This window comes from Schistocerca piceifrons, chromosome 2 (assembly GCF_021461385.2).
Source record: "Schistocerca piceifrons isolate TAMUIC-IGC-003096 chromosome 2, iqSchPice1.1, whole genome shotgun sequence".
Lineage (NCBI taxonomy): Eukaryota > Metazoa > Arthropoda > Insecta > Orthoptera > Acrididae > Schistocerca > Schistocerca piceifrons.
The window spans coordinates 832,738,612-832,760,574 of record NC_060139.1 but is presented as its reverse complement, the minus strand read 5'-3'; the positions used below and the strand labels follow the sequence as shown (position 1 = coordinate 832,760,574).

The following is a 21,963-nucleotide window of genomic DNA, read 5'->3' as shown; positions in this document are numbered from 1 at the left end:
CCTTTGATGAGCACACAGGGACAATGGAGCTAGTCAGTCAGTGTGGTGTATGATGACATGGGGGTGTGGATTGGGAGAGTGTGACGGAACAGGAGGAGGACAGATTGCTCTGTAAAGAGCATGGGAACAGAGTATTAACAGAGATTAAGGCCATGAGGATCATGGAAGCGAAGGATGTGTTGCAATGCTAACTCCCATTTGTGTAGTTTAGAAAAGTGTGGAGGGAAGGATTGAAATGGAATGGGTTGTATAGCAGCTTTTGAACTTAAGCACATTGTGCCCAGCAGCATGTTCTGCCACAGGAAGAGGTCAACTCTGTTCTTGGTCATAATTTGGAAGTGGCTATTTATTCTAGTGGACAGCTAGTTGGTTGGCATGCCCAGCTGTGGAAGAATAGCAGCTGAGCCAGTATATGACACACCTGCTTTCATAGATGGCCCTGCCTCCACTGGGACAGGATATGCCTGTGACAGGACTGGATCAGGATATGCTGGGTGAATGAATTGGGAAGATCTTGCAGCTGGGTCTTCCACAAGGATATGTCCCTGATGATAAGATAGTTGTAGCCATGGCGAAGGACACGATTCAGTAGCTATGACTATATATAATTACTATCCCCCACACTCCAGCTGCTTCCCTCTGAGCCACCAGCTATCGCTCCCCATCCCTCCTTCCACTTCTCACCTCTTTCTCCCTCTACCCATCACATGCGACACAACACAGCCCCTTAGCCCAGTCCACTTGCCTAACTAGTCTTGCATGTTAAGAGGGCACAATGTAGCTGTGCAGCTTTTTTTTTCTTCTCTCTCTCTCTCTCTCTCTCTCTCTCTCTCTCTCTCTCTGTGTGTGTGTGTGTGTGTGCGTGTGTGTGTGTGTGTGTGTGTGTTGTGCCCATTATCAGCTTTTTAACTGCATATGTAAAATAACTTTTGAGTGTATGATCAGCTACCAGAAATCTGTGTAGTAGCATATGAACCCTGCGTAATGGACAAGTATGGTGCTAAAATTTCTTCCATGTAGTAAAAGTTCCCTAAAATGTAGGATTCCTAAAAGTATATGCCTAGTTTAGTTTCTCTCATGACAGTTCAAACACATCATACAACAAAACCAGTTATACTGTCTGTGACTCAATGCTTCCTCCATGTGGTGAGACGCTCTTTATCTATTTCATATCATTGTTAAACAACAGCAACAGCAATATGATTAATAAATTACATGCTCAATAATACTGGAAAAGATAGATTGCTCCTTACTGTAAAGAAGACAAGTTGCAGAAAGTCACAACTGAAAGATACCTACATAAAGCTTTCGGCCACAGCCTTCATCAGCATAATAGAAACACACACCATTCATACACACAAGTAAGCACACCTCATGCCCCCATGATGGCCAACTCTAGCATTATGATCTGAGATGCTATGTAAGTGTCTTTTAATTTTGCCTTTCTGCAACTTAACATGTCTTTTTTACTGTAAGCAGCAATCCATCTTTTCATACAGTGTTGATAGTCCTACCTGCACTTTCCATTGTTTAAATTATATCTTACTAACAGAAGGTCTGAACATTGCGCTTAGGCTTTGGACAGGAGATCAACAGAAACACCAAAATACCTACAGATTGTACTGGACCAACATTTGTAATATTTAGTAAATATTTGTACAAAGATATTAGTCAGACAAAATCTTTTGTCTCCGCTAGACCTTACAACAGATAGGCGTCTAGGATATGAGTGACTTGTCCATCCTTTCCAACTATGCCAAATTTATGCCTTTTTGCAAAAGCTAGTATAGTTGTTTCCTCTACTTTCAGCAGTATGTGGAATTTAGCCTCTTGAAGTTAGGTACCGGCCAGTCATTTCGACTCCTTATAATTTTAACAGCAGGATGAACCAGAAAGACATTACATAGAAAAGATTGGTCAATATATCAACATACTTCATAGGCACTAAAAATTTTTTGATAATGATAGCAAAGCATGAACTGTTCATAGTTACACCACTTAAATTACACATCATTTGCCTTTATAAATACATTAGTACCTGCATAATTCTTATATGTTTGCAATGCGATGAAGGGACTGAAAATTAAGCCCCAACAATGAGAATCAAATTAATGATGTCAAATTTATGCTACAATTCAGTAATCTTGCCTATTGTGCTACAGACACTCGACAAAATGCATAACATATCAGCTAAAATCTACACTGTAAGAAAAAAAAGGGTAAGAAAAGACACACACCATGAAAGAATTACCTGAATGAGACAGAAATCAGTAGATGTGATGTACATGTACAGACAAACAATTACAATTTCAGAAAAATAGGTTGATTTATTCAAAGGAAAGAGCCGCATAAATCAAGTAAGTCAATAATGTGTTGGTACAGTTCTGGTCCTCATGCAAGCTGTCATTTAGCTTGGCACTGATTGACAGACTTATTGGATGTCTTCCTGAGAGATATTGTGCCAAATTCTGTCCAACTCATGTGTTAGATTGTTAAAATCCTGAGCTGGTTGAAGGGCCCTGCCCCTAATGCTCCAAACATCCTTAACTGGGGAGAGATCTGGCGATAGGGTTTGACATGCACAAAGACAAGTAATAGAAACTCCTGCCTAATATGGGTGGACATTACCTTGCTGAAAAGTAAGCCCAGAACGACTTGCCATGAAGAGCAACAAAACAGGTCATAGAATACTGCTGATGTTTTGCTGTGCTGTAAGCAGCCGCAGATGACAACCAAAGGAGTCCCGCTATGAAAAGAAGTGTCGTCCCACACCATCACTCCCCAGTGTTGAGCTGTATGGTGAGAGACAGTCAGGTTTATAATCCAAAACTGTCTGGGCCACCTTCAGACATGTTCCTGGCATGCAATCTCATTGATTGGAGAATTGTTTTCAATGATGAGTCTGCTTCAAATTGACCCTTGATTAACACCTTGAGCAAACAGTGTCAAACTGATACTACAGTACCTCCATGTCAGTGGCATATGTTGATAAAAAATTCCTTATTCTAGCTTATTTTCAGTACAGAAAAAATCCATTCCTGCAGTTTCAGTGGGCCATTTACTGCTGACACCATACCACAGACAAACTTACATGGCATAGAGCCAGAGTCAACTGAGACATTTAGTGGTATTCTGTGGTATTTAGCAATGTGTCTAGTTCTGGTAGTGGTGGTCAGATCGACACAAATGTAACCATAGATAACTGGTCTAAATGTTACAGGAAACAGCGAATCTCAATACTCATACCTGTCCAACTCCTGGAATCATGATATGGGAGGCTACTGGATATGACAACATAACTGATTTGGTAATTGCTGAATGGGGTCTGAATGCTCACTAATATATTGAAAGTATGATAAACCCTATTCTCATATCCTTCATGATCAGGGCACCAAATGGGATATTCCAGTAGGACAATGTGAGACACAACACTGTAGTTCACACTACAAATGCTGTGAGTAAGTGGTCTTTTCAGTCGCCTGATTCGTCATCCATAGACCATGTCTGGGATGCAATGGGAAGACACACACTTTCACATCAACCTCCAGCCAGTGATCTTCATAAACTGACATGACAGTCTTTCATGCAGGGCAAAGAATCCCTCAAGATAACAATTGGAGGCAATTTCTTTCTATGTCCGAATGAATACAAAAGTGTATTTTTCCATAAATCATTACAAAAGTTCATCTAAACCTTATATGTTATGACTGAAATTAAATTCAATTAATAGAATGTCAAACTTTTGGCTTACCTGTTTTGGAGTTAACATGCTATCAAGTAACATATCCTGATGACACAATTCTTCAGGATTCTGTAAACAACGTTCAAGGACCCACTGTTGTGAACAAATCTGACGCAATACATGTTGAGCAAAGTGTGATAGACCAGTGTTAGCCGATTCTGGACCTGATGACACACCTTGCAATGTTGTAAGTGATCGACTGCAACAAAAATTATTTTAGTAAGGGCAATTGTTTCTGGAGAAAAACTGTGCATGTTGACAGAATTGAAATGGAAATAAAAAACTGGATGTTGTGCTACATTAATACTCCTAAATATAAACAGCTAATATGGAATACAAAGGGAAAACAAATAAAAAAGAATACATTGAACTACACAGGCTAGTACTTGCAAAAAATGACAAGGTGGTGAGGTAGACAAGGATGAACGAAAGAATACTGACTTACTTAAGGTTTTGGAAATGATATTCTAACTTCTGGCAAATAAGAAACAGGAGAAGAATGTGTAAACATGAAGATTTATTCATTTCAGACACAACACACCACTTCTCTTTTCCATTCATCTGCCTTTACTTTCCTCTTGATTCTGTTTCTTTCCTCTTGGTTCTGTTTAGTAAAGTAATCATAAACATATTATTTATCTACTGCTTTCACCCTATTACTATTCTAGCCTCACACACTTTCCTTTAGCACAGCTTTTATTCCCTGAGATGGCAATCCCCTCCCTTCAAAAAGCAATTGATATCATTTTCAAGAATCCAAATCTTGGCTGTGAGACTATGTTGTTTGATTACACGGTACAGTCCCATTAATCAGAACTAATTGGGACCGGACCTTGTTCGGATTACCAATTTGTTCGGATTAGCCGGAATTATGGTGATGAGTTTCTAGAATGAACTATACCAAGCAGATAAGTAGGTGTACCATGGCAACAAATGGGAATAAGTGTGGAAACAATGGCTCAATCTCACTCCCTGCCCTTGTTTTGTGCAGTGTTGAGACCTTTGTAGTGTCTGAGGTCAGTGCACTGACAGTTGGCTCACAAAGCACTTAGTTATGTTAGTTATCGATTGCTGGTACACGTAACATTTGTATTGTATTTGTTCAGGTGTAGTGGTGTACATATCTTCGTCATGAGTTAACAAAAACATACAATGTTGACTCTCAAATAAAAACTGAATGCTTTGAAGCAGACAGACAAAGGTGAGAATGTATCTAAACTGACAACGGAGCTGGGTATTGATAAAGCAACCATTTGTCATTGGAAGAAGAACTGAATGAAGCTTGAACAGTCCTGTGCAACGTCTTCTGGAAAAACACTTGAAATTCAGCAGACTTTGAAACAGTCCCAGTACGATAAAGTGGACGAAGCTCTTTTCCTTTGGTTTACACAGGAAAGAAAAAGGGAACTCCTTTGAGTGGAGAAATGGTTCGGGAGAAGGCTGTTTACCTGAACAAGTTAATGAATGGTGATGAGTCTTTTAGTGAGAGTACGGATTGGTTGGACAGATTCAAAAAATGTCATGGAATCTGCAGCTAATAATTACTGGAGAGCAGCTTTCTTCTGACCGTGATGCAGCAAAGGAATACTGGGGTGGGTTTGAAAAAATGATAACAGAGGGAAAGTATTCTCCCCAACAAATTTATAATGCTGACGAGACTGGCCTTAATTTTAGGGCATTGCAAACAAAAAGCCTGGCATCAAAAGCAGAAGACCAGGCTCCTTGTTTTAAAATGTGCAAAGATCATGTTACTTTATTAGCGTGCAGCAATGCTGCTGATAATCACAAGTTGCCTTTAATGCCAATCGGCAAATCTGCTAGGCCCAGAGCTTTTAAAAATTGCAACTTGAAGTCCTTGCCCGAATATTACCACAACCAGAAAAAAGCATGGATGGATGGTAAGCTGTTCAAAGAATGGTTTCACAGACAGTTTGTTCCATCTGTTTGATGGTTTTCTAAGGAAAATCATTTGTCTCCTCGTGCAGTCCTTTTGATTGATAACGCGCCATCTCACCCCAGCACTGATGAATTATGCGATGGAGAAATTGTGGCGAAGTTTTTGCCGCCAAATGTTACACCACTTCTACAACTGATGGACCAAGGCGTATTTAAAACATTAAAAGTGATTTACAGAAAACAATTTTTAAGAATGTTGATCCAAGATGATAGCATTCCTTTAGTGGACAAAATAAAAAAGACCAATGTGAAGGACGTTGTTCATTGGGCGGCTTAGGCATGGCAGAATATTTTAGAAAATATTCTGAGAAAATTGTGGAGAAAACTGTGGAAATCTCTTGAATTTCAGGACAACCTACTTGAAAATTGAGAGGAAAATCTATTACAAATGATACAGACAATCCCTGGCTGTGAAGAAGCTAGTGGAGGAGATGCAGATGAGTGGATGGCAGCAGATGGGGCATGTCTGGAGAACCTTACTGACACTGATTTAATTGCTGCTGTGACTCAAGACCAGGAAGAAGTGGACTGGTGTGACGGAAGTGACAATGAGCCTGAAAGTGACAAAGGAGAGCTGGTGTCACCCCACTGCTACACCTGCTGATTTGATGTTTATGAGACGATGACACAACTATGCATCATATAACAGACTGTCTTCATTATGCCAAAAAACAATGACTGAGTTTTTGTCATCTAAAAAGTAGGGATACAATGTCCACTGTATTTTAGTAAGTTTGACAGCTTTTCTTTCATTGTTATGCATTGTTTAAACATAATGTTTTCTTGCCAATTTTTCCAATACATGTTTACTGTACTGTGTAAATTAAAATAATGTGTATGTACAGCAGTTTATTGCACAGTTTTCCATACTTAGAATAACATTTTTCATGTTCACATTAACTGAACATTCGGATTACTGGGGATCGGATTAGCGGGACTCTGGTGTAGCTGAGGTGTACTACACAGATTCTTTTTAGTCTTGCATTTCGTAAAACCTATCCTCTGATTTATCAGCTTCAACCAATTTTCATTTGTTTATTAGTTCCAGAAGAAGTAATGTCAGCTTCCAGAAGATGGATTTCTTGATCTTTCTATTTTTCTGCCTCAAACTTTTGCATGTCACTTCAACAGCAGTTCTTATTTAACATAATTTATCATCATTTGAGTTTGATTTTGAATTTCTGAATTTGTGAGCAGTGTTTTTGAGGTTATTGAGTTAGACAGGTGAATAATAGCATAGGCTTTATAACATAATAGTGTAACACTTACGCCAAATCCATCAATGGATCATCTCCACCTCCTAAGATGTCACTAGTGCCCAAAATATGGCTGATGCTTAACTCAGCTGCACTGCCACCTTGCCCAGGAGTCTTATTTCCTACAGACCCATGGCTCTGTTGTGTCTGATCTGACTTCTTGCTCAGCATTTTGGAGTCACGAGCAGTGGCATCAGCCACCACAAGTATTGCCTAAAGTGAAAAATAAAGCCAAACAACTATGAAACATTCAGAAGAGAGCTTCAAAATAAAATAACAACATATTTGATCTCTTGTTTTAAATAAAAAGACAGTGATCAAAATAATGTATTAGAAAGTATACAATACCTGAATAACTCTGCTACTCAAATAAAGTATCTGTAAATGGTATACGAATAATAGTTTACCTCTAAATTAATATCTCTTCCTCACCTATGAGGGCAACATGAAAGATTCCTGCCCTGCCACATAAGTGAAATTTTTTTACTGCTGCGTTGATATGTGGGCAACAATGTGGTCACATTTTAACTTTATACGTGGAATAGTTTTGTTTGTGTGGCTTTAAAGTCCATGTGTTGTGCATGTTTCATTCAAACAGTTAAAATGGAAATTCGTCCAAAGTTGATGTGCAGGTGTATGATGAATATGCTCCATAATATTCAATGGTTAAGAAATCTGTTGTTTAATTCAAATATGCAACACTGTGTAATTCTTCAGGCTTTCTGGCGAGGCATTGTCATGCTGATTAATCGGATCTCTGCCAGTTAGTCACGTCTTTCCTGCACGATATTTCAACTGCATGACTCGCAATCTTCTTCAGGTGATGTCCGATTCTGATTCTAGTGTGGAATGAGTCCGGTATTTATGCCTATGTTATGCTAGGTGTTCCCTCTGCAGTTCGCACCACGTCTGGTGCTATGTCTGTGGTATGCACCGACCAATAGCAATGGCTGTAGCATTTTCTTCTAGCTGTGGCTGTTCCGAACACTGTGCGTGTAATTTTTGGTTATTATCCATTGTTAATATAGGTGAATTATATTCTGAATGGCGTCCAAGCTGTGCCAGACATTTTATCCTCCGATTGTTGTCATTTGAGTCCCTCTGTGAATTAGGATGTTTTGTTACCAAGGTGTGCTGTGTTAGGCACTCCGTGCAAAGTTCTTGCCCCCCTCCCCCCAGGAGCGGCTGCACTGCTATTTTCAGGCCGATTGTGTTCAAACTGACCATAATGTCAGAGTCCAGGGCATTGTAGGGAGTCCTCTGAGTTGCCAATGTGATGGGAACACTTCCCCACATATGGCAAGAACATCTTCTTAAGATGTTGTGCAGTGAGCAGCAATGGGCAACCCACACTCACCAGTGGTGGCCAGTCTGTTTATGGAAAGAGTTGATCGGCCCCAGATCAACCGAAATGCTTTTTTGGATACATGCATGACATCTTTGTCATATGGCCCCACAGGAGGGAAAAATTCGATGTTTTCTTGGACCACCTAAACTCACACCACCCTAACATTAAATTCACCATGGAACTGGGGAAGGATGGACTACTCCCTTTCCTAGATGTACTAGTTAAGAGGAAGGGAGATGGTACCTTCAGTCACAGTGTGTAATGCAAAACCCACTCACACTGACTTGTACCTGCAAGCCAGCAGTTGCCACCATTCGCACAGAAAAACGGTGTACTCAGAACACTGGTTCATCGGGCACGAACTCTGTCAGATCTGGATAATTTGGCGACTGAGAGAGAACATCTACAATCTGTGTTCTACAAAAATGGATATTCTTCTTGAGATGTTCAAAAGGCACTGCGCCCAGCTTCTCCACCAGAGGTTCCTGAAGAGATACAAGAAGAAATGCAAAAGGTTGCGCATTTGCCATATATTGGGCCAATATCTGCAAAAATCTGCAGAATTCTCCTCAAACATAACATTAAAAGCATGTTTGATCCACCCACCAAGATTAAGGCTCTGCAAGGGAGAGTGAAGGATGACCTGCATCTACAGAAACTGGGTGTTTACCATATACCATGTGAATGTGGTATGATATACATCGGCCAGATGACCAGGACTGTTGACATCAAGTGCAAAGAGCACCAAAGGCACACCAGACTGAGACAGGCAACCAAGTCAGCGATTGCTGAGCATTGTTTAAAACTCAACCATTCGATGAAGTATAATGATGTTGAGATTTTAACACAAACATTGAGATACTGGAACAGCAGCAGCAAAGAATCTATTGAGATTAAGTTTGTGGAGAATCTCATTAACCGGGACACCAGTTTCCAGCTGAGCTCGGCTTGGAATCCATTGCTCGATCTTCTGAGGACATAACATAGGCAACATCCAAACTCCAAGGCACACAAGTATAAAGATGGAATTACAGATAACAGCCCAGTACATGCAACAAAGGACTTACATGAAATGGTACACAACAGACACAATATCTCAGGACATTCTTCCAAGTCTTGAGTGACAATTTGAACACAATCGGACTGCAAATAGCACTGCAGCCACTCCTTGGGGAAGGGCGGGCAAGAACTTTGGACGGAACGGCTAACACAGCACACCTCGGTAACAGAACGTCCTAATTCACAGAAGGACTCAAATGACAACAATCGGAAGATAAAACATCTAGCACAGCTTCGACACCATTCAGCTATATTGACAACGGATAATAACCAAAAAGTATGCGCACAGCATTTGAAACACCCACGGCTAGAAGAAAATGATACAGCCATTGCTATTGGTCAGCGCAAACCATGGACAGAGTGCCAGATGAGGCGTGGACCCCAGAGGGAATGTCTAGTACAAAGTAGGCATAAATACTGGACTAGTTCCATACTGGAATTAGTATCGGACAGCACCTGAACAAGAATGCGAGTCACGCAGTTGAAATATCGTGCAGGAAAGATGCGAGTAACTGAGAGAGACCCAATTAATAACCATGCAACACTTTTCTTGAAGATACTGTTTGTGAAGGCTTTCAAAAACTGCATTCGCAAATGAAAACTGCACAATATCATACTGGATGACTGCTGATTAAAGTATGTGAAATAGCCGATGCAATACGTGTGCTCGAAGGGCAGCCTACATTTTACACTAAGAATTAACCACACAAAAGCTTCAGTTAACATGGGAGCCACATTTGTTGAAAGCAGATCAAAATCAGCATGAATATCTCATAATTGCTTGAACTGATTTAAAAAGAAAGTAACTGATCTTGTGTGATGATTTGATAGTGTCAATAAGACACCCACCCACCACTTCACACCACAAATGAAATAGTAATGATAGCAGTGGATAGAAACCAGTGGTCTAGCACCAAGAAAGCCATATCTCATCTGCCACAAAGGTTATGGCTAGTGTTTTCTGGAATGCAAAAGGAATTCTCTTATTAATTACCTTTCTATAAATCAATATCTTTACTCTGCAGTTCACACTTATGTGCTTCACAAGGGGTTCACAGAACCACTTTTAGAGTTTCCTCAACTGATCCACTCTAGCGTAGTACATGAGAAAAATGAGCACTCAAATCTTTCCATGTAAGCTCTTTTTTATCTTATTTTATTATAATTGTCATTTGTCCCTATGTAAGTCAATAAAATATTTTCGCATTTGGAGGAGAAAAGTTGATGATTGGAATTTCATGAAAATATCTCACCATAATGAAAAAATGATCTTGTTTTAATGACTGCCACTCCAGCTTGCTTATCATACCCGTGGCACTCCCCTCCATCTTGTGATAATACAAAATTAACTGTTCTTCTTTGAATTTTTCGATATCCTCTATCAGTCTATCTGGTTAGAGTCCCATACTGCAGAACAATATTCCAGAAGTGGATGGACAAGCATAGTTTAGGCAGTATCATTAATAGATTTGTTTCATCTTTTAAGTGTTCTGCCAATAAAACACCGTCTTTGGTTCACCTTTCCCACAACACTTTCTATGTGATGGTTCCAGTTTTAGTTGTTTATAATTATAATCTTTAGGTATTTAGTTGAATTAATAACTTTTAAATCTGCATGATTTATTGCCTAGCCTAAACCTAATAGCATTTGTTTTTAGTACTAATGTGGAGGATTTCACACTTTTTACCTTTTGAGTCAACTGTCACTTTTTGTAACATGCAGATAACTTCTCTAAATCCTTTTACAATTTGTTTTGATATTCTGATGAGCATCAGATGGTAAATGGCAACATCATTTGCAAATAATCTGGGGACTCCACACATCATTTCTGTTTCACGGATGACATCCTGTCACTTCCTATGAACAGTTCCTATCTCACTGAATGTCAGAAATCCAGTCGCACAACAACTTAGAGGATACTCCAGATGCACACAACATCATTAGAAGCTGCTTGTGAGGAATGGTGTCAAAAGTCTTCTGTAAATCTAGAAATATGAAATCAACTTGAGATTCTCTGTCAATAGCAGTCATTACTTCACTTAAACAGGCAGCTGCGTTTCACAAAAATGATGTATGTCCTAATCATGTGTCAATAAATTGTTGCCTTCCCTCCCCTCGGGATATTTCATAATATTAGGAAACAGTACACATTCTAAAATCTTACTAAAAATCGATGTCAATGATATGGGTCTATAATTCAGCTAATTACTTCTATTTCCTTTGTTGTGTACTGAGGTGACCCATGCAATTTTGGAGTCTTTAAGTACAGACTTTTAGTCGAATGACTGATACTACATGACTGTTAGAAATGGAGCTATTTCATCAGCATACTCCAATAGCAACGTAACTGTTATAGCTGCAAGTGACCAGCGAGCGGTGCACGGCAGAGAATGGAGATGCGAAGCCACCAGGTGGGGGAGCCGCTGGAGGCATCACTAACAACGAACAGACAGGACAGATAAACAAGTAGGGGATGACAGACACTACAACCAACTTGGGCACAACACGAAGCAAGCAAGCAAGAACTGAGGTGATGAACACGGCAAGACAACAACAACACAGGAACACTCCAAACAACAACAGTAAGTATCTCAAAACACTGAACTGGAATGCAGTATGGACGAGATGCATATGCGAACTATGGTGAGTACCAGACTGCTGGGGTAGTGCCGCGGACTTCACGTGGTACGGAGAGTGGCGCATTTGCATGGCAAGGCTTGTGGCGCAGGCATGCGCAGGAACACAGAGCCTTTGTGAGTATCCAGGTCCATACCCCCTGGCGCACGTTCAACTTTCGCAGCTTCCGACACCAGACTAACTGCCTTTATTGACTTCAGTTGCTTCACTACACAGAGGATATCTAATCCCAAATTACTCACGTAAGCAGCTGTTCTTGATTTTGTATTCTGGAATAGTATTTAGGGCATCTTCTTTGGTGAAGTTATATTATAACACTATGTTTAGTACTTCACTCAACTGGTACTGCCATCTGTCACATTACCACTGCTATCATGCAGTGAAGGTATTGTCAAGGCTTGCTACTGGTATACATTACATATGACCAGACTCTCTTCGGATCTTCTGCCAGATTTCAAGGCAGAGTTTTTTTTTGTAGAAACTATTAGTGTCCTTATCTTCTTTGTGTAATTTTTGAAGAGAGCATTTTCAGTACAATTTCAGATGATGTTTTACACTTACCACCGGCTTTAAACACATATTTTTGCCTACATATCAAGGGAAGAAACTCTTTCAATCCAACAATGCAACACACATAATTAATAATGAAAGGAGCACCACTTGCAGTTGGCTGCATCATGGGCTCTTCGTGGGATTCGAAAGGACCAGATCCACATCTGGGATGATTCTTCTCAGTATGCAAACAGAGTGCAAACTGGATTTCTTCCCCTCCTAGGCAGTCCCCGCATGCCTAATGCTGGAGCTCCCAACCACCAAAAATCCTAACCTCTGTGAACGCCCAGATCCTGCAGGCCAAGAGGCTTCCTCTGAAATAGCACACAACTGCAGTTAGCTTAGGATCATTATTAATCACAGGCAGCACTGGAAAACTGTTTCTCAGACAAATTGGGAGGCCTTTCGGTGCTCTCCACATCTCGAAACAACCTCCCACCTGACCAAGGGTGAGGGGTCAACTTCAATGTAGGCAGTAAAATTACAATGGACAAAAACTATCACAAAAAAGGAAAAGATTCACAAAATCTATAGTTCTTTGGTTACAATACATGAAGATATGCAAATATTTTAATATGTTATTCTACAAGTTAAACTACAGAGAAAAGTTCATATAAACATAGGTCCACAAATGTTTAGTTACAGAGTTACGGCTAATAAAAGATTTTGCCTGAAATTTAGCAATTCGCCAATATGAAGCCATCACAAAACTGTACGAGGATAAAGTAAAGCACAATTTCCATTTATTTTTTGTTATTGATCTGCTGAATCTAATAAAACATGTCCCAGATGTGTATCTGCAGTAGTTTTCCAGAACATCCAGAGAAGCAGGCATAATTTTGTAATTTTTTTAATTTATTAACTACTTGGCCCAATTTGTTTTTTAAATTCCAGACAATTGCACAAAGTTTTCAACAGAAGTTGTAGAGAATTTAATTTTGGAAAAATGATTGTAATAATGTTAACTGAAACTATGTGAATATGTCAGATAATCTGCTTTTATAAACGCCATAGCACATGTGAATTCATATTAAACCAGAAGAAACAAAGCTCAATGTTAAGGAAGTTGTACAGAGTACATACAATTTCACGATACATTCGCAATAAATGTTCAAAAACGTCTCCACCAAGTGCAACACATTTAGCTGCACTTGTATGAACAGATTTTGTTACTTGTTTCAGTTTCACAGGATTGTTCTTAATTTCGTCTATTGCATTCATAATGCGAGCAAGTAATGCCTCATGTGTACTGACTTTGTCCTCCTAAATGATGTCTTTCATCCATCCTCACACACAAAAATCCACTGGTGTTAGCTCGGGCAATCTGGGTGGCCACAGACTTGTAGCACTACGACCAATCCATTTCTGGGGAAAATGTTCACTTGAAGGTGTAGTAACAGTGTTGGCAAAATGTGGAGGCATGCTGTCATATTGAAAATACATTTGCAATCGTATAGCAAGTGGGCCATCTTCGAGCAAGCAGGGCATTTCTTCTTGAAGGAATTGTAAGTAGGCCTCACCAGTTAGACGTCCTGGGAAAATGAATGGTCCAATAAAGTGTGTGTTGATTACACCACACTACACATTTATGCTAAATTTCTGCTGGAAATTTCACTGGACTGTTGCATGTGGGTTTGCTTCAGATCACACATGCTCATTATGTAAACTGCTTATACCATCTCGAGTAAATTGTGCCTCATCAGTAAATAAAATGTATTTGTGTAACTGCCAATTAGTATTTAACCAGTTGCACAACTCCAAGCAAAGGACAGGATCTCCCGGATGTAAATGATGCACTTTTTTATGGTAAGGATGCAGACTATTGTACTTCAGTTATGCCATACCTTAGACTGTGAAATGCCTAATCGTTGAGAGATATGTCGTGTACTGGTACTTCGGCTACATTGAGCAGCATCCATATTATCCTCATCATCGTCTTCACGTATCGAGCGCTCATGCTGATTATGAACGCTAGGTAGAAAACCTGTCTCTGGTAACATTCAAAATACTCCGCTAATGGTTCGTGCATTTGGAATCCTCAGAGTTGGATAACATATGCGATATTCGTTAACTGCAGCCGTAGCATTACCATCACATTTGTCATAAACAAACGCCATATTGGCGTATTCCTGTGTCATAAATTTGAAAGGCATCCCTATTTCATAAATAATCTACAAACTACAACAGTTACTATGTGGTTTCAATTAAATAAACTGTGGTTATTATGTTATTTCACTGAAAAATACAGAAAATTAACTCATTTAAAGGTTAGGAAACAACTGAAACAACTTACTGAAGGTTGCCAACAATGACATAAATGTTTCTACTTTCTTAATGGAAAGTAAACAAATGTACTTGTATAATAATCTTTGCTTCTCTGGATGTTCTGGAAAACTACTGCAAATATACATCTGGGACATGTTTTATTAGATTCACCAGACCAATAACAACAAAAATAAATGGAAATCACGCTTTACTTTAAACTCGTTCAGTTTTGCGATGACTTTATATTAGCAAAGTTGGTAAATTTCAGACAAAATCTTTTGCTAGCCATAAGTCTGTAACTAAACATTTGTGGACCTATGTTTATGTGAACTCTTTTCTTCAGTTTTACTTGTAGAATAACATATTAAAATATTTGCACATCTTCATGAATCACCCTGTGTAGCTAGCCCACCAGCATATTTTGCTCACTGTCAATGTGTCAGATGTCACTGTAAACTGCTTGACAAAGCTGAGATGTTGTATTTGAAGCACCAGTTTGGTATGGTAATTATGGTGGCTGTGGTTAGTAAAAGGTGTAATGGTAAGTAAAAAGTGTGACTTACTGACTTGGAAACATTTGACAAAATTTTCTTACACAAGAGAGAGCTGCTTACAGGTTTTGGCCTTAAATTAATTCAGATAATAGACTGATGATAAACTGCTGTAAAGTCAATCTGATCAAAGGTGATGATGAAGCCACTATAAGATCTATATCTGTTTTTACTGACAGGTGAGCAACAGTTCCTACAACAGTGTCTTCTAAGTTCATATTGCTACAATTTGCCTTGGCTGTCTATTCTAAAACAGTCTCTGCCTTCAGATAACCAGTAGTATAGAGGAGATGTGTGTGTGTGTGGGGGGGGGGGGGGGGGGGGGCAAAGAGAAGAGGGAGGGATAGAAGGGAAGGGGTGGAGGGAAATTGTGCAGGACTGCTTGTGGGAGCGTGCACAGGCTTGTCAGAGACAGGATAGTGGACTGCTAGGTGCAGCAAAGGAGATAAGTAGAGAAATGGCAAGGAGTATGAAAGTGCACTTGGGGGGGAAATATTTGTGAGGCTGGAAAGGGAACAGAGAATGGCAAAGATGTAGGTGACAAACAGGGACTAGCAAAGATTGAGCCCAGGGGATTAAGAGAATGTGTCGCAGGGAGTATTTCCATCAGCACAATTCCAAAAAGCAATTCTTGGTGGAAGTACTCAGGCAGCATGCACAAGTTGTGAAGCAGTTGTTTCAGTCAAGCACATCATGTAGTGTTGCTTGCTCAATAACTGAGTGGCCCAGTTGTCACTAGGCCAGTTAGGTGGTGGCGTTCAAAGGGGACAGACTGCCTGCTAGTCATCATGCCCATGTAGAATGCCACACAGTGGTTATAGCCAAGTTGGTAGACCACATAACTGCTATCAGATGTAGTCCTGTTTTTGACAGAGTGGGAAATGCTTGTGACAGGACTAAAGTAGGTGGCAGTGGGAGGGGTGTGGGGGAGGTTTTACACCTTAGTCTATTACAGAATGTGAGCCATAAGGCACAGGTTTGGGAACAGGGATGGAATAAGAACAGATAATGATACTGATAGGTTGTGTGGGCAGCGGAATACCATTATGAGAGGGGTGGAAAGGATGCCTGTGTGATGCCCAAAGCCTTCTCTATGAGGTGAGTAGCAATCTATCCTAATTAACATTTTTCTACTCCAAATATACATTTAGAACTATTGATCACAAAACCATATTCTCGTAATTGGCTGGGTATGCTTTGGAGATGGTCTGCTTCCTTGCGTGACATAATGAGAAAGTCATCAACATAGACATAAAAGAAATCAAGATAGTGCCAGAACAAAATTTTCACTCTGCAGCGGAGTGTGCGCTGATATGAAACTTTCTGGCAGATTAAAACTGTGTGCCGGACCGAGACTAGAACTCGGAACCTTTGCTTTTCGCGGGCAAGTACTCTACCAACTGAGCTACCCAAGCACGACTCACGCCCCGTCCTCACAGCTTTACTTCTGCCAGTACCTCGTCTCCTACATTCCAAACTTTACAGAAGCTCTCCTGCGAACCTTGCAGAACTGAGAGCACTTGCCCACAAAAGGCAAAGGTCCCGAGTTCGAGTTTCAGTCTGGCACACAGTTTTAATCTACCAGGAAGTTTCCATCAAGACAATGCATTATGTTGTCCATGAAACAATAAAATTTTTGTGCACTGTTGTATAACTAAAATGGTGCCTGATTGAATTCAAATAATTCAAAACAGATGTGAATTCAAATAATTCAAAACAGATGGAATGTCTTTGGGGGCTGTGGGAAGCTGGTAAAAGGCACAGACTAAATAACTGGTGTCATTGTTGTTCACAGCAAAGTCCTCAACATATGGTATGGGACCATTCGGGCAATGAGTTACAGGAAATCATTACATGGTCATGAACCAGTTTTCTTTATTGGCACAACTTAACACAGGGACAAACAGCTAGTACACGAAGGTTGGCACATTCTTAGGGTGGAAATACACCACTTAGGACCCTTCAATTTTTGTCAGGCTGTTATGAGTACAAAATGAACAGTAACGAGCAGTGTAGGAATTGATATCACAACAATGGGCAAAAGATCTCCAGGAACTGGCAAAGCAGGTAGAGAGACGCACAAGCAATGGCATGGATGCTTGCATCACTGATACAGAGTAACTGCCCAGGTTTCAGGAACGGGGTTTTCAAATCAATAAAATGATGATGGTGGGTTTTAGCACTTAGTCTAAAATGAGATGAATAGCTCTTGCAATGATTCACAACATAAAGTCACATTACAAGTGGAAATGGAATAGCATTAGTGCAGCTCTTGGTGTCTGACTTATAGTGGTGTTGAGATGACTCATCTGCGTGCAATACCACATGGTGGATGCCTTGGAGGGCTCTGCAGCTGTGGAGGAAAATAATCCATCAGTTACTATGTTTTGTCCCCTGGACTTTATTTGTGGACTGATTTCGAGAAGTTTCTGACCATTCTCAATGGTGTATGAGACACCAATATGACCCAACACCACACACAACAGAGCCACCACTAAAAGCTCTTGTAAAACGCCTCACATTATGGTCTTTGGCCAAACACGATGCAAAAGTCATGCAGCATGTCACAAACATGTTTGCGACAAGTGACCATAATAAGCTCCATCTACCTCTCGACATCATCAGACTGTATCACTAATCCACACTTTCTTCCACAGTATGTTACAATGCAGGTATTTGGGCACAAAGGTCAAGATTAGCCAAATCTAAATCACTCTACACATATTGCAGAGAAACATACCACTGAGATTTACAGGTGCATACAAAACCACTTCTACCAGTGTTCTGCACATAATATTACAAATATTCCCCTCTGACTTTGCAACCAGAAAGAAGTGAGCCTATACTGGTTATAAAGAAGTGTTACATTCAAAATGACAGAGATATTAAGGCAAAGAGCACACTCCAAGAAATCACTTCACACAAGATGCACGAGTGTCAGGTTGACTGGGATGCACATACAACAGAACAATGCATTTCTGAATTCTTTCCCAGACAGGACTGCAGAGAAACTGAAATATCAGTCCACATTGGTTGGCACTGTATTGTTTCCAGGGAAATCAAATATGAAAGCAAGTACAGAACAGTACACATCATCACTCAGGATGAATCAAAGTTGCAAAAGTTAAATAAAATATCAGAAAAAATATCCAGGACAGAGCTGAGGATTTATCGTTAAAGAAAAGAAAAGAGTAACACTGGATGCCATAAAATAGCAAGTGTACAAATAAATGCAAGCGAATATTATGACATAGACATTTCTTGAGCAGCATGTGGTAGAGTGGTAAGTGTTGGGGAATGCCAGGAGTTAAAACTTCTTTGCACCCAGGAGCTGTCATTCATGACATGTTACAGTGCAGCAACCAAAGGATACTAGATGACTGGACCCTCGCCGTTCAGTTAGAGTCACGGAGGCAACTTCAGAACCAGAAAACACTGTGCCACAGAGTGTGATACGGCGAAAACGTATTGTCGATAAATGCGAACTTTTAAATAGAAGTTATGGGAACAGAATGAGATTTTCACTCTGCAGCGGAGTGTGCGCTGATGTGAAACTTCCTGGCAGATTTAAACTGTGTGCCGGACCGAGACTCGAACACGGGACCTTTGCCTTTCGCGGGCAAGCGCTCTACCAACTGAGCTACCCAAGCACAACTCACGCCCCGTCCTCACAACTTTAATTCTGCCAGTACCTCGTCTCCTACCTTCCAAACTTTACAGAAGCTCTCCTGCGAACCATGAAGAACTAGCACTACTGAAAGAAAGGACATTGCGGAGACATGGCTTAGCCACAGCCTAGGAGATGTTTCCAGAATGAGATTTTCACTCTGCAGCAGAGTGTGTGCTGATGTGAAACTTACTGGCAGATTAAAACTGTGTGCCAGACCGAGACTCGAACTCGGGACCTTTGCCTTTCGCGGGCAAGCACTCTACCAACTGAACTACCCAAGCATGACTCATGCCCCATCCTCACAGGTTTACTTCTGCCAGTACCTCGTCTCCTACCTTCCAAACTTTACAGAAGCTCTCCTGCGAACCTTGCAGAACTAGCACTCCTGAAAGAAAGAATATTGCGGAGACATGGCTTAGCCGCAGCCTAGGAGATGTTTCCAGAATGAGATTTTCACTCTGCAGCAGAGTGTGCGCTGATGTGAAACTTCCTGGCAGATTAAAACTGTGTGCCGGACCGAGACTCGAACTCGGGACCTTTGCCTTTCGCGGGCAAGCGTTCAATAGAGGGGTGACAGCTGTGGAGGCACACCAAAATATTTGTGACTTGTGTGCAGATAATGCCATTGGACAGAGCACAGCAAAAAAATGGTTTTCTCATTTTTAGGAGTATTGTTTTGACATTAGTGACTCTCCACTTTCAAGAAGACCTTTGGTGTTTGATGAAGACTGTTTAAACACATTAATCCACAATGGCAAATTTTAGTGTACTCGAGAACTGGCAAATGTGATGAACTGTGATCATTCCACCATCATACAAGATTTGTATGCAATGAGGAAGGTTCAAAAATCGAATGTATGGGCACCACATGGTCTAAGTCAAAATCAGTAGGTGGCCACATGTGCAGCTCTGTTTGCTCTTAATCAACTGGCATAATTACTGGTCATGAGAAACGGCGTCTTTATGCTAGCATAAGGAAAAAGAAAGAATGAATGAGTCCAAACAAAGCATCAACTCACCAAACAAAGACCTGCACTCATCCAGAAAAGATAATATTATTTATCTGGGGGGAACACCGATGGTGCAGTGCAAAATGAACTGCTACCTCGAGGTATAACCACCACTGTTGACATTTATTGTCAACAACTTGCAGATGTAATCCAAGAACAGTGACCAGGAACACTGTGTGAAGTGATGCTACTCCATGATAATACCCACCCGCATTCTGCCAGACTGACAAAAAACACTGTACAGGAATTGTGTTGTAAAGTCATTCTGCATCCACTGCTCACCTGACCTTGCACCCTCAGATTTTCAGCTTTTCTGTTCTTTATTGAACAACCTACAAGAAACTTTGTTTCTGGATGAAAATGCATTCCGAACATGGCTTCACAAGTTCTTCATTTCAAAACCACACAATTCCTACAGTCGAGGAATTGGACAAGTTACCCAAACCTCTGCAGACTGTTGTAAATAATGAAGGTGAATACATTATTGATAACCAAAGTCTCTATTATCTGTATCTGTTGTGTTCAGCGAACTTATGGAAAAATGCTACAAACTTATGCACCAACCTAATGTAATGATAATACAAAGACTTCAGAATCTGATTTTAAACTGTAAGACATTTCCAAGGGCAGATGAGGACTATGACCATAAATTATTGGTTACCAGCGAGCTGTCAGGGCTTCAAGCTGGTAGCAACACGTGTCTACAACCGGACAACTTGTGTAGCATAACAATAATTTTGCTTACGGCCCACTTCATGGAGTTATGATTAAAATTCAGAAACAATGCTATGTAATTGAGTATTATCATTTTCATATAACTTAAATAATTTAAGCAGTGCAAACCAAGAAAGTTCTCAGTAGGTACAAATGTTTCCTATTCTATATTTAATTGGTGTCTGGTGTGTGGCATCTCATGACTATGATGGAAGCTGCGATCTACTGCGAGCACCTGGTCTGCCTGACTGCTAAGCTAGTTCAAAGCAAGCAATGTCCACTTGTTGGGTGCTGACTTCAGTGCCAGTCTGGTGTGAGCTAAATTTACTGTTTGAATTTTCCTGCATTTCACAACATAGTAACACTACGAAGCACCTTATACCATGCAACATCAGTGCGATGTACCCTCTACCATAACACATTGTTACGAATTACCCTGTGCCACGTAAAATTGGTAAGAAACATTCTTCACCACACAACATTGGTACGACACACTCATTGCAATGTAAAATTGTTATGCAGCACCCTCAACCATGCAACAATGATATGAAGCACTTTCTGTCAGGCAACATTGGCATGAAGCACCCTCTGCCATGCAACAAAAGTGGTTGCACTCTCTGCCGTGCAACAACAGTGGTTGCACTCTCTGCCGTGCAACAACAGTGGTCGCACTCTCTGCCGTGCAACAACAGCAGGTTGCACCCTTTGACAAGTAACAACAGTAGGTTGCATCTTCTGGCACATAACACAGATACAAAGTATCCTCTGCGAGTCAACATTGGTATGAAGTACCCTCTGTCTCATACAACTGATACAAAACTACCTCTGTCACGCAATGTGGTACAAAGCATTCTCTGCCCAAAGAAAATCAGTATGAAGCAACTTCTACCACGCAACACTGGTACGAAGCACCCTCTGCCACACAAAACTAAGAAGGAAGGAAAGTAGATTAGGTTAATGTCTCATCAACATCATGTCATTAGCATACAATATTGCAGTGCCGCTCGTGATAAGCGGGAAGTCTGGGTTCGAGTCCCGGTCTGGTACAAATTTTCATTGTCGTTGTTCCACTCTACAGTTGATGGTAGTCCTTACTCGCAATTGCGAATTCATTTGATGTGTCAAGTCATTAGGGGCAGAGCACACCCTCAGAACGTTTCAAGGATGGTGAAGTAAATAGGCCAAGCCCTTTCAAAGGAACC

The 21,963-nt window shown here is 40.5% G+C and overlaps 1 protein-coding gene across 1 annotated transcript in view; it reads right to left on the bottom strand.

The window, feature by feature from the left end:
* LOC124774951 (mediator of RNA polymerase II transcription subunit 12) overlaps positions 1 to 21,963 on the bottom strand; it is a 365,571-nt gene that overhangs the window by 162,899 nt on the left and 180,709 nt on the right. Inside the window, exons 26-27 of the mRNA XM_047249660.1 lie at positions 6,968 to 7,167; positions 3,752 to 3,941 (exon numbers count right to left, since the gene is read on the bottom strand). Of these exons, the coding sequence (XP_047105616.1) occupies positions 3,752 to 3,941; positions 6,968 to 7,167 (390 nt within the window). The remainder of the gene's footprint in view (positions 1 to 3,751; positions 3,942 to 6,967; positions 7,168 to 21,963) is intronic.